Source organism: Anarhichas minor, unplaced genomic scaffold (genome assembly GCF_050575085.1).
Source record: "Anarhichas minor isolate MPS153535 unplaced genomic scaffold, ASM5057508v1 ptg000027l, whole genome shotgun sequence".
Taxonomy (NCBI): Eukaryota; Metazoa; Chordata; class Actinopteri; order Perciformes; family Anarhichadidae; genus Anarhichas; species Anarhichas minor.
In genome coordinates, this window is record NW_027466473.1 from 3,368,086 (window position 1) to 3,385,824 (window position 17,739).

Consider the following 17,739-nt stretch of genomic DNA (forward strand, 5'->3'; position numbering starts at 1 on the left):
CCAGAGATGCATATAGATTGCAAGTATACGGGGGCGGGGGGGATTCTGTAATCTTTTCATCCTTCACTCTCCCAAAGATCCAGCCTCTAATGTAATATAATGCTGACAGGGCAAAGGTACAGGACGCTTTTCTACTGTCTGTCTGCCTTGTGGGCTACAACATTCAAACTAATCCATTAAAATAGCTTATTTTCATCATAATAATATGATAATGACGTTGATTAAATATTATGTTTAGTTGAAGGTTTTGTTTGATCAATACAGTCCTTTTAATTAGCTTCACCAGAAGAATCTTTGTCACATATAGTAGCCTCATCCCTCTCTCTACTGTTTGGAGATGTAATCTGTGCTACAGGGGCTTGCAGAGATTAGAGTGTTCGATTTTATAGCTCACAGTAAAGAAATATTGTGTGGTCAGATGTACACTTACTACTTTTTCAAGGCTTTCAACTGCATCTCAGGGTCTTCTTCAGTGGATGAGGACTGTGAGACTATGCAGTTGAAAGCTCAGAAAAGCTAAGTGTAGATATTGTGTTATACAGTACATACTGTTCCCAAATGTCAAGAATGAACTTGAAACTCAAAGTCTATAGCTGTTTCCTAAGCCATATCACATGTTACTTTATTAATGAAAGCTTATCAATCAGCCATTACTTTTAGAACACTAAAGTAGGCTTCTCATGTTAGAACTCAGTGAGAGATAACACAGCCCTTCTTTGTCATAGCTGAGTCACTTGTTACTGAAGCCCTAAGAGGCCATTGAATAAAACAATCTGGTGATCCCTTTTCTAAATCGAATGTAAAGAGTTTTCTCTCCTGTGTTTATGACTTAAGAATAGGTGAATTTGTTTTTTCTGTCAGAATCTTATTTGTTGCTGTAATACTAATTTTGGCCACAAAATGCTAAGGTGCACCACTACCCCATGTTCTAAACAGGACTAAAAGCATCCGTGTTCTTCCATGTGAGTTTTCATTTCTCCAAGCACTCTGAACACACGGTAAATATATTGTGTGTTAACAAGTTATGTAAATTAAAACTCACCTCACCATTGAGAGCATGGGATAGTGGTGGTCAATGAGTGTAACAACAAGAAACGCTTGATCCTGACCAAAACAAAGTCACCTGCTACAACCACTTTCTTTCACCTGTCCTCCCAGATGAAAAATAAAGCAGTTTGAAGCTTTCTTCTTTTTCTGAAACAATTTACAAAATGGATTTTTAGATTTTCTTTTTTTCTCTTGCATCTCAGGGCTTAAGGATTTATTTAAAATTAGCCTGCAAAAAAAGTAAAACTATAGCCGAAATGGCAAGCAAATAAAGACTTGAATACAGCATTCAGACCATCACGGGCCGTTAATTATTCACTGAAACGCGCTCCAAAGGAACTCTGAAGGCAGATGAGGCAGGTTTCAGTACAGCTGTTACAGACCGATGTTTCCGAAGATGTTGAGGAAAATCTCCCCACACCACAGTGAATTATTGCTCTACCCGCATAAAATAATGAATTAAATGATTGCAATAGCAGGGGTCAGAGAGGAACTTCAGCCATATTAGATACTGATGGACAGATGTCTGCTATTTAACAGACCATTTCATTGGTTGTGTTGCTAGGAAACTGCATGGGCCCAGGTTTATTTCCTCATAATGGCGAAGAATATATTTAGAATATTGTTTGGAACTATAAAAAGATTAGAATCTTGAGGGTTTATTTGTAGTAAAGTGTTGTTGTTGTTTTCTAAACAGGAATAATAATTCTGTATTTTCTTGGGTTAACTGACCATCAGCAGGGGGGGTCTTCTTCACTCCGCACTGTGCAGCACACTGCAGTGCACTCCCTCAAAGTTACCACTCAAGGTCAACACAATGGACAGAAAAGTGCTTGGCCAAGGAGAAGATAAATCAGCTAATTAAACTGCGCTCGCTTAATCAAGGGACCAGTAACTCTTTGTCCATCGCAGCCAGTCAGGCCCAGTGTAACGTTACTGTCCTGTGGAAGAGTTAGTGCCCTCTGGGAGGGATGCCCGTACCCAGTGCCTCATAAAACACACAGATGCAGGGTTAATTGACTGTTCAGCACTTGTCGGCCTGTAGACCCGAGTACTGTGATGGCAAGAGAGCACATTATTTTTTTTTCCTTCTCTGGTCTGTCTTTGTCTCTGGCTTCAACTCCTCCCCCTCTTTTCTCAGTGAATATGATCAGCATCCTCATTCTCTTAATTAGTAATTACTGCTAGCTGTTGTGCAAGGGGAAGTGCAGGGGGAGGATGGGGAAGATTACATGAAAAAGGAGGGAATGATTAGGAGTAGTAATGATGGGATACGCTGGAAACAGACAAACAGCTATTGCTACATCTTCATTATTATTTTCTCTTATTCTACATTTAAGTTGAGCATGCTCCCTAAACTAACTATGCAACGTGTTCCTGTTATCAAAGTGGCTGAAGCGTTCCGTGTTGGTACTGATTACCAGGTATGGGATAGCAGTTGTCTTACCAAGTTGTCCAGCTCTGGATCCTCACTGAAGAAGGGCTTGTGTTCTCGCTCCTGCTGATGCACAAAGTTCTCAATGTCCACGTCAAAGCTGGCTGACGTGATGCATTCAGATCCTTGTGTGGCCTGCTCGCATTTCTCAAACAACAACGCCAGCAGGGGGAACAACGGATGTCTGGGGAGGAAGAGAGGGAGGGGCACAGTGTGTGTCAGTTTCTAGGGACTTCTTTCATGCAGTAAATGTTGGTCATCATCAAGCCATAACTATTGAAAATATTCATTTCACTGTATTTCCAGTTCAAGTTAGACGGTAATTCATGTATTTTAGGAGTTTGGGGCATTTTGTGTGTGTTGCAATTAATGAAATTGGTGCAGCCACTAGTTTTATCTCAGTTGGAGGTGTCCTACATTTCGCAGAAAACCTTTCCACAGTCCGAGAGAAGTGGTGTGAACTCTCAATCAATGGCGGTTGTGCTGACAATAACTGGCCAGCTGTGCGACTGTGCATGTGTGGAGTGGCCATTTGACATCATCCTGTTTCCATACCATACTAATCCCATCAAAATATCACTTGAGTGCTTTTCATGGACCCTGAGCAGAAATTTGCTAAGGACTCAAACCTGCACACACACACACACACACACACACACACACCAAGTTCATATTCAGAGACCGTGAGAGATGGCATGTTGATGCATCTCTGTGTCATTTCATTGTAATACTTGACTTTTGAAAAAAGTAACATTTTCCTTGACAGTGAGTGTCAGACTCAGTCCTCACTCTAAATGAGTTGTTCTGATGTCCTTAGAGGACAACAATGTCAGCGTCCTAAAAAAACTGATTTTGAATCCATTATTTTCCACTTCAAAGTTTAGTCTTTCAGCCAACATCAGTCCTGATCATAGCTACCAAATATTAATTTTCAGAATTCTAACCCTTTCAGTGCAAGTATTGTGGCATCACACAGGGCCAGGTGGTAGATGGGTGCTACTTCTCCTTTAAGGAGCAGCAGCCACACTACAAGATGGCCACCGAGGCAACAACCACAGCTCCCAGAAGGCCTCACCACTCACCCAGGTGTGGGTGTTTAGGCCACCTGATTGATTTTGTCTGTTTTTGTTAGTTTCCCTGGCACCGCCCCACCCTAGCCTGCTCCAGTGACCTCTCATGACGTTATGTTCACACAAGGCCACTGTTATGAAAAAAACACACACAAATTTAATTTTTATTCTGTATACTAAATTGTCTTTAATATTTCAATGATTAGCAACAACATTGATTTTGATGCATTGTCATGCTTCTGCAGGAAACCAGGAAAATAGCATGGATTTGCCCCATAGGGAAAACACAAGAAAATGGCTCAATCTGGTGGAAAATAATAAAAACTACAATTTTGAAGCCAGGGCTCAAGATTGAAAGCCTGATATAATAGAATGCATGATTTGATGTTTTCAGTAGCTCTGCTGGAGGCGCGCTCTGTCCATCAGGTCTGATGATCAGTTCATCAGAAAGACATTAAATCAGAAGGATATCGGTGTCTGCTCATTCAGTTACAACTGATTCTCTCGGCTCTGTAGCTGCATCTCCATCTTCTTTTCTTTTCACGCTTTCCAGACACTACAGATGCGATTTCCCCCTTTTTCTGTAGTTTATTGCAGAAGAAGAGTTAACATTTGCTTCTTGTTGTTGATACTTACATAATATTCCTACAATGTTCATATATTCTACAGTAAGAAAGTAAAAATGATAGTAAATTAGAAAACATAAATAAATATAGAAAAGAATAAGAATAAAAAGGAAAAGATTAAGAAAATAAATGTACAGAATAAAATGAAAGTTAGTATGTTGTTGTGTACATTATGCCATTCTAACATTTATGTACACACCACAGGAAAAGAATGAGGCTGAATCATTCAATATTGTTCATTTATGATCCTATCTAATCCATTATTCCATCGTTGGGTAGCACTTTATAATAACTACACACTATGAAGCATTAGTTAAGTATGAGTAAATACTTAATACATGCTTTATAAGGCATAAATAGTCCTCACTTTAGATGAGGTCACATAAAACACTTTACTAACGAGTAGTAACTACCTTAATAAATCATGAATTAATCATGAATTGCAGTATTAATATGCGTTTATAAAGCATATATTAACATAGTCCCTAACCATTATATATATAAATGGATGAATAATATACATCTAAATAAGTTATTAATCATTTACTAACACTTTATAAATTATCTTATTAATCATCTACAACTCCTTAATAATTGGTTTGTAAAATATATAATACTTCATTTACAAATGGGGAATCCATCAAGTATGAAAACACAATAATGAAACACATAATAGATGGGCTTATTAATCAAGAATAAAACATTTACAACTGTTGTTATGAACTGCATACTAATGAATTATTAATGTAGGAACAATGCTTTATAAATGATGAATTAAGTGTTTACTCATACTTAACTAATGCTTCATAGTGTGTAGTTATTATAAAGTGCTACCCATTGTTGCATATATTCCTGTTCTTGATTCCTGATTATATTGTATATTTCTGTCTATTTCTAGAATGCTGTTTACATATGACTTCCAGTTATTAAATGAAGGTGGAGTAGGTCTTAACCATTGTTTTATGTTTCATAGTATCCTGTATGGATATCTGTATATTCTATTGTGAGTTCAGATGGTGATACACCTAAAATAATGCATTCTGGTTCAAGTGTTTGATTTGGAAAAGTGTCATGATAAAGGTTATAATTAATTACCAGAATGTTTATGTAAGATTTGTATTATTTTCCACACAGCTAGTCCAACAGTGTGGTTTAATGGATGTTGCACATTTGGATTGTATCTTGGTGTGATAAAGAATCCTGTGTTTCCATCAGTGCTCCCTTTAATGTGATTTCCTCTTTTGAGAGTTGAATTAGTGTTACTTTACTGAACTGGTTATGTTACAAAGTATTATGATGATATAACATTTGTATTTACATTTAAGCCTGCTTTCATATAAACAGATTTATTTTACACATATTTCTTCCCAACACAACAACACGGCCCTGGGTGTCTGGTCTTTCCACCATACAAAGACATATGGACTGTCAGTAGACTGATAGCATAGAAAAATCCAAGAGAAAATAATTCAAGACATATTAGGAGTTCCCCTCCAAAACCCTTCTCCCTCCCTCGCTGTACTGTTAATATGACATTCCCTAAAGGACATGCTGAACATACGACAAGGTTCAGCTAGAGATAAAAAAAAGATCTTTAAGTGGGAAGGATATGGTCCAGTGACAGCGCAAGGCTTCCCAGTGTCACCTACATTGTTACCATCTGCCTTTTATAGGGAATGTCACTCACATAAGATCCCCCAGATACACTGTGCAATGGTCCATACTGTGCTGCTAAATGTAGTACAAGCCAAATTATTGAGCATTTCCACTTGGAGGAAAGCTGCTGCCCTAATGGCCATGGTGACAGAACACAAGCTTAGAAAGGAGACTGAGTGAGAATATATGAATATGTTTGCCCCAGACACCACTATTTCATCGCGGTTGTTACGTTCCCCTTTTGGCGTCTAAGGGATGCGGGGAGTAACGATGTTAATTTCCTGGGGAAAGAGAGAATGAGCAACTGATGAGGGTTAACAAAGGAGTATTTATTGCAAAAAGGTTAGCTGCTTACACGGCAGCAAAAGAGAACTACTTTCTTATCAAAAGAAAGCGACACTACTTGACGATATACAAACAGCACACACGGCTTAAACACACGCTGGAACACACGCTGATCCACACGCTCACACACACAGCTTCACTACTGCGGTTTTGGCCCAAAGGATTGTCCTCCTGGAGCTCCCCTCCTTTTATCCACCGTGGCCCTGCACGTAACACCCCCTCCCATAAGACCAAACACCTGTTTGGCCCCAACCAACCCACATCATACATGTCTCTACATTATAACAACAAAAAACACACAAGACAACACACAGAAGGGGACCTATTGCCAATGTCCTCTTGACTGATTTAACTGCTGCCTTACCCGTTGTTGCGACCCACTTCCGCATCACCACACCGCATTCCACTAGGTAGGGCTGCTTATTACTGCACTCACTAGTGCCTTCACCCACTGCGGCGAAACTCCTTGCCATGGCTGGATCGTCTCTCTGGGCGCTGATGAGCGCCTTACGGGTCAATGGCAAGGCCACCGCCGGCTCAGTCGCGGACGTTGCTATACCTTTTGGGTCCTTTGAGGTGCCGTTCACCGACCCACCAACAGGGAGAGAACTAGCACAGAAGCCAACAGTGAATCAGGTATGGGGACATCCACAACTTCAGGGTCAGGGAACACTTTACCTCCCGCTACATCGTTTCCCATGATGAACTCCACCCCATCAACGGGAAAACGCGAGCGGATGGCCACGGGGGAGAAACCACTTATTAATTTGGTCTGCACATGTACTCGGTGGAGAGGTGCGGGAACGAAACCCATTTCAATCCCTCTTACCACGGTACTCACGTCACAGGCAGACTCGTCAGTAAAAGGCAGAGCACTGGCAAGAATAAAGGACTGCGACCCACCAGTGTCGCGTAGTCCGTCACTGGGCGCTGGTCCTCCGCCTCTCCTGTGAGCGACACCAATTATTTTAAGATAAAGGGTTTAAAACACTCATCAGGCTCTTTTGGAGCGGCAACCTGGCCAACGGGAGTCACCGTCTTCACTAACCCAACTCCCTGTGGCTGCTGTCCGGAAGTTGCCTCCTGCTGCTTCCGTCTCCAGGCTGCACAGTCTACAACCAAGTGACCAGGGTCATGACAGAACAAACACTGCTTCTCAGCTTTAGGACCCGGCCGAGTTCTCTTTTGCTGCCGTGTAAACCATTTTTGCAATAAATACTCCTCATCAGTTGCTCATTCTCTCTTTCCCCGGGAATTTTACTCCATTACTCCCCGCATCCCTTAGACGCCACAAGGATAACGTAACAGTTGGGTTTTTTAGATCTCTGTTCTCTGCATGTTCCTATTGCATCCCTCTTTTTCTGCACTCTGTCTCTTCCATCCTCTCACACACTGTGCTTTGTTCTACCTTTGACTGAAAGGAAACCCAAAATATGTCCCTGCCAAATTAATTATGATAATTATGACTCTCTGCAGTATATTATATAACCCCTTTCAGCTGGTTACTAGTGGCATATTCCATTATTTTTACATCCAGTGGCTTTAGTTGTATTGTTCAAAAATGGAGGCAAAGTTTACTAGTGATGTTTTTACCATTTAAAACGTGAGAACTAATAATCCATATCTTGATACAAGTCATTCAAACACAGCTCTGTGCTCAAAGGCATATCCACGACTGTTTCTTCATATTATTTAAACTATCAAATAATCTGATCTATTGTGATGATCCATATCAGAGTGCTTTCACACCTAACCTCTTTGGTTTATTCAAATGAACTCAGGCCTTTTTGTTTCAATTTCTTAAGGCCAGTGGGAAATCTGCCAATCAAACTCTGGTCCAGACAAAACAACCTGCCGAAAACAAATCTCTGCTTGACTTTAACATGCAAAATCTAAACTACTAAATCTAACGATCATCACTGACATTTTCAACATATCACTGTCACAGGAGAGTGTTCCCATGTTCTTCAAGACAGCCACCATCGCTTCTGTACCTAAAACGTCTGCAGTGTCCAGTCTAAATGACCAACGGCCTGTGGCACTCACCCCCACTCTGATAAAGTGCTAAGAGTGTGGCTCATCATAAACAGCATCCCAGCTAGCCTGGACCTTCACCAGTTTGCATACAGAGCCAACCGATCCACAGAAGATGCCGTCTCCACTGCTCTCCACTCAGCCCTAGCTCATCTTGAAAAACTCAGCATTTAACACAATCTCCCCATGAAACTGATTGGTAAACTTAGCAGTTGTGACTTGAGTACCTCACTCTGCAACTGGTTATAGGACTTCCTAACAAACAGACCCCAGGCAGTCTGGATTGGCAGCCACACCTCCACACTGGAGCCTCCCATGGCTGTACTCAGCCCCCCCCTGTTCACGCTGTACACCTATAACTGCGACCCCGGACATAAAAAGAACTCTGTTTGCAGGTGACACATCGTCGGCAGGATTACAAATGATTAGACTTTATATAGAGAGGAGGTCAGAGCTCGTAGGGGACGACTGTGGCTCACTGGATTAAGAGGGTTGTCTGGTAACCACAGGGTCAACAGTTCAATCCTCGACTGGGATGTGTCACGTGTCGTAGTGTTCCTGAGCAAGACACTGAACCCCCGGCTGCCTATCATTGGCAGCCCACTGCTCCGATATACAGGGATGGGTCAAATGCAGAAGGCACATTTTGTGTATGTATATATGACAATAAAAATGGTTTCTTTTCTTTCTTTCTTTTCTTTCAACAACCTTCAGAGTGGTGCTCAGAACACAACCTACTGCTCAGTCAGTAAAACCAAGGAGCTGACTGTTGATTTTAGAAAGAAGGAGGCAATGAGGCACAGCCCTGTCTACATCAATGCAGCTGAGGTGGAGCAGGTGAACAGTTTTAAGTTCCTTAGAATCAGCATCACAAACAACCTGACATGGTCCTCACACATCTCCATCCTGGTGAAGAAAGCTCAACAGCTGTTTTTCTTCAGGGAACTTGAGAAGGCTAAATTATTTTGCCAACTTCTTGTCAACGTGTACAGAGGAGCAATAGTAAGCATCCTGACTGAAACATTACAAACTGGGACGGGATGTGCACGGCCCAGGACAGGAGGGCTCTACAGCGGGTTATTAAAACTGCCGAGAATATCCCCCATCTACTGAACATCAGGATTATTGGTGAGAAGAAGAGCCTGCAAAGAGCACAAAGGATACTAGAAGACAAAACCTACCCGGACACAACTTGTTCACCCTGCTGCCGTCTGGAAAGAGATACAGAGGTATCAGCTGCATCAGCTGCCGTACCAAGAGACTTTAGAGCAGCTTCTTTCCTCTGGCTGGGACTGTGTGTCTGCGGGACTCATTCTCCACCAATCACCATGTAATGTACTTTGTTCTGTTTGGTTTTTCTTAAGTAGCAAAATTGGACCGCAACTGCATTTTGTTACGCAACCCTGTTGTACAATGAAAATAAATGAACCTTGTAACCTTGTGACTACATCGGCAGAACGTCCACTGTCAAGGAAGTGATCTAATTAGTATCTATATTCATTCACATCATGTCTTGACTATTCATTTTTACAGCTTCTCATTTCTTGGGTAGCTCTTTGTGACATCCCAACAGATAAAGAAACACATGGCTCAGACAGTGCTGCACGACTGGCTGGCAGTCACAGGAATTCGATTTTGGATTTAGGTTTGTTTCTAGTAAGTGAGTGGGACCACAAAGAGCTTAAACCAGAATATTATTTCTCTACCCCTTTGTCCAAACCAAATGAACCAGACTACAAGGGTCCCAGGTCCAAGTGGCTTTGGGTCACTTTCACACCTGTAGTTCATTTCCAGCTGTGAATTTCCCACTGGACAGGAAACCCACAAACTCCCACTATTATCTGGCTTTTTGTCTTTGGTGGGAAAGGTTCCCATCAGCACTCATTCCCGGGACAAATTACTGCAATAGTGAGAAGTATTTAACTGCTCCAGGTTTAATCGTTAGTGATGGAAACGCGACACCCAGGTAGACAGGCTCATTTTAGCCCCTTTTCCGACACTTTCCTTGTCATCTCAAGTCTGTCCGTCTCCATCCAAGACACAACATCGAGTTTTAAGAGAGACTAGAAGAGAAGTATCACATATAAAAAACAAATAACAGCCATAACGTTTTCATATCTATATTTATCAGGTTTTCCATCATTTAAAAGCCTGCATGTACTAATGTTGGTGGAAAAAAGGTTTACGTGAATGTGGAGGAGGGTGTCGCAAGAATGAGCAATAAATCTACAACAATCCATAAAGGTTAAATAAACTGAGCACAATGCATGTATATAGATTCTATTTTCCACATATTGGTAGCCGCATAGTCATATTTTTCTCACATTTCTATGTCAGACTGCTGTGGACATGTGTTTGTGTGTGTGTGTGTGTGTGTGTGTGTGTGTGTGTGTGTGTGTGTGTGTGTGTGTGTGTGTGTGTGTGTGTGTGTGTGTGCGTGCGTGTGTGTGTGTGTGTGTGTGTGTGTGTGTGTGTGTGTTGCAGGGGGCTGCACTGACATGGAGGCAGACTGGGCCCCTGCTCAGGCTCTAACCCATGGCTCTCATTTGCAGCCTTTAATAGTCGTCTATATTATACTCTAATCTGCCTGATCCCAATTTAATGCTGCTCCCTCAGCCAGACGTGGCAGGAATACTAAACAGGAGGGTCACATGCTGAGTGGAGAGCCTCTGCCTTGTCTGTTTAATGTCTGCTGGTGGAGAAGAATCCAGGTGGGGGAGGAGGAGGGGGGGGTGGGGTGGGGGGGGACTATAACAGAGCAAACAGGGTGACTCTCAGCGCTGAAGACGGTGCCTTGACTAGTTATTTACTCTCACATTCCGTCTCTGTGTTATTTTGATGTTATCACGTAGTGGTTCATTCTGCCAATGCGGTGAGATCATTTAACCTTCTCTTTTTTCTGTGACCGTTAATATCTACAAACAAGGACGACTAAGACATGTCAGACAGATAGAGTCAACAAAATGACACTTTGTTTGGGTCGTGTATTGCTCTAGAAACATAGAAGTGCCTGAAAGAACGCATCACAGATATATGCTGTCAAGGAGATGTGGCACTGCAGGGCCTAAGGACCCAGGGGCATTGTGGGTAGAGCTGCAGAATACACAACCCCTTTATTGTCTGGTAAATATATAGACTCTACTGCCTGTGCATGACAGAAAAAAAATACCAATAGCCAAGGTAAAAATACAGCAAATACAGCAATTAAAGGTGGCAATCCATATGATAGCAGAATGTCTTACATGTCAAAGAAAATGTTAAGTATTCGTCACAGATAAATAAATACACACAATAATGTTCACAGATAAAGATATAAAGACAGAGAGTATTATGCAACTGAACAAAACAGTTAGCCGTGTTGCTGAGAAGATGTTCTTGTTTCAACAAGATCCTTTTCATGTTTTAACAAAAATATTTGTCGTGTTATTATGACATTTTTTTAATTATTATTATTATTATGTGCCTACCAAACCTAAGTCCAGAGCACAAAGGAAAGGTCTGGCTCCACACGTCATCATTCTGCTATTGGGAAAGGAAGAATTACTTGTGGTTGAATGCCTCCAACAACCAGTAGTGTTACATCACAACACAAAATGTCCTCACTTCATAATTTTATCCTATTAGACATTTGTGTGAAATTATCATAACTAGCATATTAATTCTCGTTTTATGAGTTATTGGGTTCAAGTGGACTTTTGTGCCAAATTTAAAGGAATTCCCTCCAGGCATTCCTGAGAGTTCATGAGAAGTGACTGGACGGACGGACAGCCCGGAGACATAAATCCTCCAGCCACTACTGTTGTTTGGGTGGAGGCATAAAAACACTCTGGCCTGTTGGGCGGCACTGAGCACAAGATGCGCGATCTATGTCTTCTGGAATAGATAGCGCGGACAGCGGAAATACACAGCTAATGGCAGACCTATACCAACAGTCTGCATCTGGTGAGTTTGACACTTTTGTACCAAAGGATTCTCTTTTAATAAGAAACATTTCTTTGTTCACATCCTCATCAATCAACAAAAATCTCCCTAATCATCCTAACTTCTTGAAAGCTTTTATTGTTAAAATCAGTAAAAAGTCCAGTAGATGCCTAAAGAGACAACATGTGACTGTTTTTACAGCTTGATTGAAGTTGTATTGGATGTTTAAAATGAGACAGGGCGTCTTTAATATCATCTGGACTGGCAGGATGGTAGGAGACCTCTACCGAGACAAGGCCTGGACGTTGACAACCGCAAATCTGATTCAACAAAACACACAATAATTATGGAAAGGCCATTAAAACAATGCAACAGCCATAATGTATAAAAACAACCATCCTGCCACATTTAGATCATTGTTTTATGCTCGATCGAAATATGTCTCTTTAAGAACTGACAGGACAGAACTGACAGCACCATTCTTTTTTCTTGCTGCAGCAGCATACCAACATTTATGGAAGTCCTGAGGGGAAAATGAGAACAATGTCTAGTGTTCATTTTCTTTTCTGGTCTGATCTAATTTGCTTTCTCTCCTGTGTTTATGACTTAGGAACGGGTGCCACCTGTGTCAGACATGAAACAGGTGGCAAAAAAAGAAAGTTTTACCAGGAGCTTTACTTCGAAAAAAAATCGAAAGCTTTTATGATGGCGTTCTTACAGGTGACTATCAAATAAAAGCAAAAAGGCCCCTAAAAATCTTAAAGGAAAAAAATAAAAAATAGATCACCAGAGTTTAATGTTTTCTCACTTGCTGCTCCGGGCTTCCGTAAACTCATCACGTTATACTTGTTTTAACGAGATACTTTGATTTTGTTTAATTACCACAACGTTTTGTGCTGTAACAAGATTAATTGATATGTTTCTACAACAAGAACAGTTTGTTGTTATAATGTATTCATAACTGATATATTAATCTTGTTATGAAGTGAAAATCAATAGTTTTATATTTTTTGTGGTGGCAGCTGGCACATAATGTCGATAGGCTGCTCTGTAAAATACACCAACAGTTGGATGATGGTACCCCTTCTTTTCTCTTTTGCCACCCAATAACTGAATATCAATCTGAAAATGTTTAAAGCTGTCCAGTATGAGTAAAGCTTTATTATAATGTACTATGTTATTTATTGTTATTTTCTATTGTAATTTAATGTGACATTTACATGATCTGAAATCTTAGAATGAACCAAGTGATACTTGAATCTGTATTTGATCCTAATTGCAGATTGGTATGTTAACAACCCTCTCCACTAAACCCAAGCTGTTGAATTTGTTGTTTGAAAAATAAAGCATGTCTTGTTTAATGGCACTGAGTCTGATTAGCATTCAGAGTCAGTGGAGTACATTAAACCCAGAGTGCATTTGTTCAGCAGACTTTGTTGAGCTGAAATGCTCTTGAAATCTGTGAACGTGTTAACGTACATGCTGAGGATTTTATCTTGACAACAGCAGCTTTGTAAAGGCTTGATGTGGACTCATTTGCATTGAATATTTTATATTTGCTTTATTTTGTTTTGCTTGCTACTGCAATCCAGTCCCTTTCTTTACTCACTTATAGATGTGGCAACAAACATTTCTTAAACATGGTATGTGGAGCCATTAAAGCAAAAGTGCAAGATGTTATCAGAAATGTTTATTTCTTTAAAAAAATCATTTTAATTTAGATATTGAGATACTTACACCAATAAAGTCAGGAAGAAACATCTTGACTTGAATGCTGTTCCCTCCTTTCTTGAGGAAATTTGACATATGTTTTTTAATATTAGCTTCATACTTTAGTGTCTGTGCTCTGTGGGAATTACTGTATGAGCTCTAGCTTATTGGTGCTCTGCGGCTACCGGCTAAAGCTAGCAAAGCAATCAGGGTTTGCGTGAGGCGACGTCTATCCTTGAAGACGTACCACTGTGCACATCTCGGACTGAGGTAAAAACACTACCTTTCGGCACTTTCTATGACCTTTACACAGGAAGTTGGGATTAAGGTAGATGGGGCGTGAAAAGGCATGCATTTTTATGAACGGGAATGTAGCTGCATGTGTCTGCCCACGTGTGTGTGGGTGAGTGCATGGTCACGTTATGTGTGCTTCCCAGTCTCCCACTACCTCCTGCAACAATCCTGAGCCCCCCCGTGTCGGCTGCCAGAAGCGGCAGGTTCTATCTGCAGTGCGACGGAGTGGAGATTGCCGGCTGGGGGATCATTATGAGGGCCATAAAAGAGCGATTTACAGGACGGCCAGTGAGTGGAGTCAGCACGGTCCCCACCCTCCAGCGCTGCACCGTGCTGGGTCACCAACGAAAAAGCCCAAAATGGAGAATCATAGGCCAGCGAGGGAATGTGATGACTTAAACATGAAGGTGAGGGACGTGGCGGCTCTAGTGGCATCTGCTTTATGGGCAGTGAGTCAGAGGCTGAAGGAGGAAATAAGGCACCACTGGATTTTCATGTTTGATTAGATGGCAGCACACTTTTAAAAGCATGACTTATAGGTGGAAAGGTATCGAAATATTTAAAAACATATTGTTATTAGTGAAAGCTGACCAAATGTAATAACTTTTCTGGAGGTGAATAAACCTTTTGATCTAATACTGTTACAAGGCCAAGAATCAACCGCAACAGTTGTTTTTTTCCATTTATATTAATGGAAAAGAAGCTGAAAGCAGCAGACACCAGAACAGATTCATCCTGCACTATTACCTCTGTTTGCACTATTACCACCATTCTGCACTAATACCTCAAATCCATTGTCATTGTTCTTTATGTTCATTTATATACTTTTGAATATATATTTATATTTATATTGGACATAGTAGTTAAATATTTATGCTTACCTCTGTTCTACTTTGTTATCCTTGTTTTTATTTTTTATATTTTGTTGTTTATTTGTATATTCTATGTGTGTACATTGATAGCAACGTGGAAACTAAAGTCAAATTCCTTGTATGCGTACGCAGGCCAGTGTGTAGTATTTGGCGACATCTAGCGGTGAGTTTGTAGATTGCACCAACTGAAACTTCTCCCTTGTGCCATGCATGGAGCAGAACTATGGTGGCTGGTGCAAAAGCGCAAATGTCCCGATGTGGAGCCAGTGTTTGGTTTGTCTGCTCTGAGCTACTGAAGCATGGCCGGCTCTGTGAAGAGGACCTGCTCTGTATGGAGATATTAACCTCTCATTTTAAGCTAACGGAAACACAAGGTTTCTTATTTTTAGGTGATTATACACGAAAGAAAACAACTTCATTGTGTTATACAATCAAAAGCTCCACAACAGCTACTGAATGGCCCACTACTGTTTACAAAGTCAATGAACTTCCAATGTCAGCAGGAATCATCTAAAGCTGGTATCTGGTTTTCTCCTGCAATACAAAATGTTAAACCTGCAGATGCAGAGCTGTGCATGAAAACCAGCTCAAATCAAAGCAGCGTAGACGTCTGCGGAATGAGTCATGTTTTCCTGCTTTAGTAATAATCTAGCAGGCCACCAAGGGGGAACAGACAGAGGTGGGGGTGGGGTTTGAAGGTGTGTTTATGCGTGTGTGTGTGTGTGTGTGTGTGTGTGTGTGTGTTAGAGAGAGAGAGAGAGATGGAGGTCTCTCACACTCTCGGCTCCCCACTGTTTGCCAGCCTAACCAGGCCTGCTGTAGCTATGTATATTAGAAGCCAGTTTGTGGAGGAGTCCTGCTGCGTTTGCTCCCTACAAGGCCCCCGCTTCCCCAGGCTACATGTTTTACACACACACACATATACTGTACACATGTGCACACACACACCCACACACACACACACACACACACACACACAAAGAACCCCCGGCATTATCTGACAAAATCCTGTCTCCTTTATTTTACTTTTCAAACTCCTCTTTTCATTCTCATGTTTGTTCCTGAACTTCACTCGAGGTTCAGTTTCTCTGAGGCTTCATTCTAGTCTGTGGTTTGTACAACATAGCTCCCAACAGCAGGCATGACCACAACAGATGTATACAGATGGGACATGAGGAAGAAGTGTAGTGCATACACACACCGGTCACAGAACCTTGCTTTTGTTGTCACCAACATCACTTGCATTCATTATACAACACAATGTTGTCATTGCTACAACTTTCCCCTTCTCTTGTCCTTCTATTTATTACAATCCTTTAAATCAATAAAAAAATAAAAAAATAAAATGTCCAATGGACCAGCACCCTCCTATAGATCTAGGGGCTGCCCATGGCATGAGAACTAAATCCATAGCACATTACAAGTGCCGGCCCCCACTCGCCCTCCCTGACTGCCTCCTCCATGGGGCTGCACTGAACCTCTGCAAAACCCATGTTGCCATTGTTGTTACATTTTTGGAGGAGACTAGATTTCTTCTTCTCTTACATTTTTTCACACTCTTTTTTCATTTATTATCATTTATTTATATATTTATATACATTTTTTCGGCTTCCTCTCTCATCCTCTTCCTCCTCACACACACCTCTGCATTCCTCTGGACCATACGAAATATGTATACTTAGTTCTCCCACTTTAAAACACAAAGAAAAAAATCTGTAACAAATTCAAATATTAGTTTGTATGCCTCCTCCGCGAATCGCCACCTTATCGTGGTGGAGGAGTTTGAGTGGCTCAGTGATCCTGGGAGCTATGTTGTCCGGGGCATTAGCCCCTGGTAGGGTCTCCCAAGGCAAACAGGTTTCAGGGGAGAGCCCAGACTAAGAGCGGTTCAAAACGACCCCTATGATAGATAGCCCACGGACTATAGCCACCTCGCCCGGACCAGGGAAACCGGGGCACCCTCCCGGGGCCAGACCCAGGAGGGGAGCTCGTAGGCGAGCGTCTGGTGGCCGGGCATTTGCCCATGGGGCCCGGTCGGGCTCAGCCCGAATAAACACCATGGAGCAGCCACCCTGTGGACCCACCACCCGCAGGGACAAGCATCGGGGTCGGGTGCTATGCAGACCGGGCGGCGGGTCGGGCGGGAGGCCCGGGCATGCCGATCGCCGGCGGCATAGACTAGCTCTAGGGACGTGGAACGTCACCTCGCTAGCGGGGAAAGAGCCGGAGCTGGTGCAGGAGGTGGAGCGATACCAGCTAGAAATAGTTGGACTCACCTCCACACACAGCGTTGGCTCTGGAACCAAGCTCCTGGAGAGGGGTTGGACTTTGTCCTTTTCCGGAGTTGCCCAGGGTGAGAGGCGCCGGGCGGGAGTGGGGATACTCACGAGCCCCCGGCTGAGCGCCGCTGTGTTGGAGTTCTCCCCGGAGAGTGAGAGGGTCGCCTCCATGCGCCTACGGGTTGCGGGGAGCAAGGCTCTGACTGTGGTTTGTGCTTATGCACCAAACAGCAGTTCGGAGTATCCGGCCTTCTTGGAGTCGGTGGGAGGGGTCCTGGAAAGGGCGCCGCCTACCGACTCCATAGTTCTCCTGGGGGACTTCAACGCTCACGTGGGCAATGATGGAGAAACCTGGCGGGGGGTGATTGGGAGGAATGGCTTGCCCGATCTGAACCCGAATGGTGTTTCGTTATTGGACTTCTGTGCTTGCCACGGTTTGGCCATAACGAA

General features: G+C 42.3%; 1 protein-coding gene across 1 annotated transcript in view; it reads right to left on the reverse strand.

Annotated features, from left to right (window-relative positions):
• LOC142960434 (homeobox protein PKNOX2-like) overlaps positions 1–17,739 on the reverse strand; it is a 43,189-nt gene that overhangs the window by 11,219 nt on the left and 14,231 nt on the right. Inside the window, exon 3 of the mRNA XM_076102274.1 lies at positions 2,495–2,666. Coding sequence (XP_075958389.1) covers positions 2,495–2,666 — 172 coding nt within the window. The remainder of the gene's footprint in view (positions 1–2,494; positions 2,667–17,739) is intronic.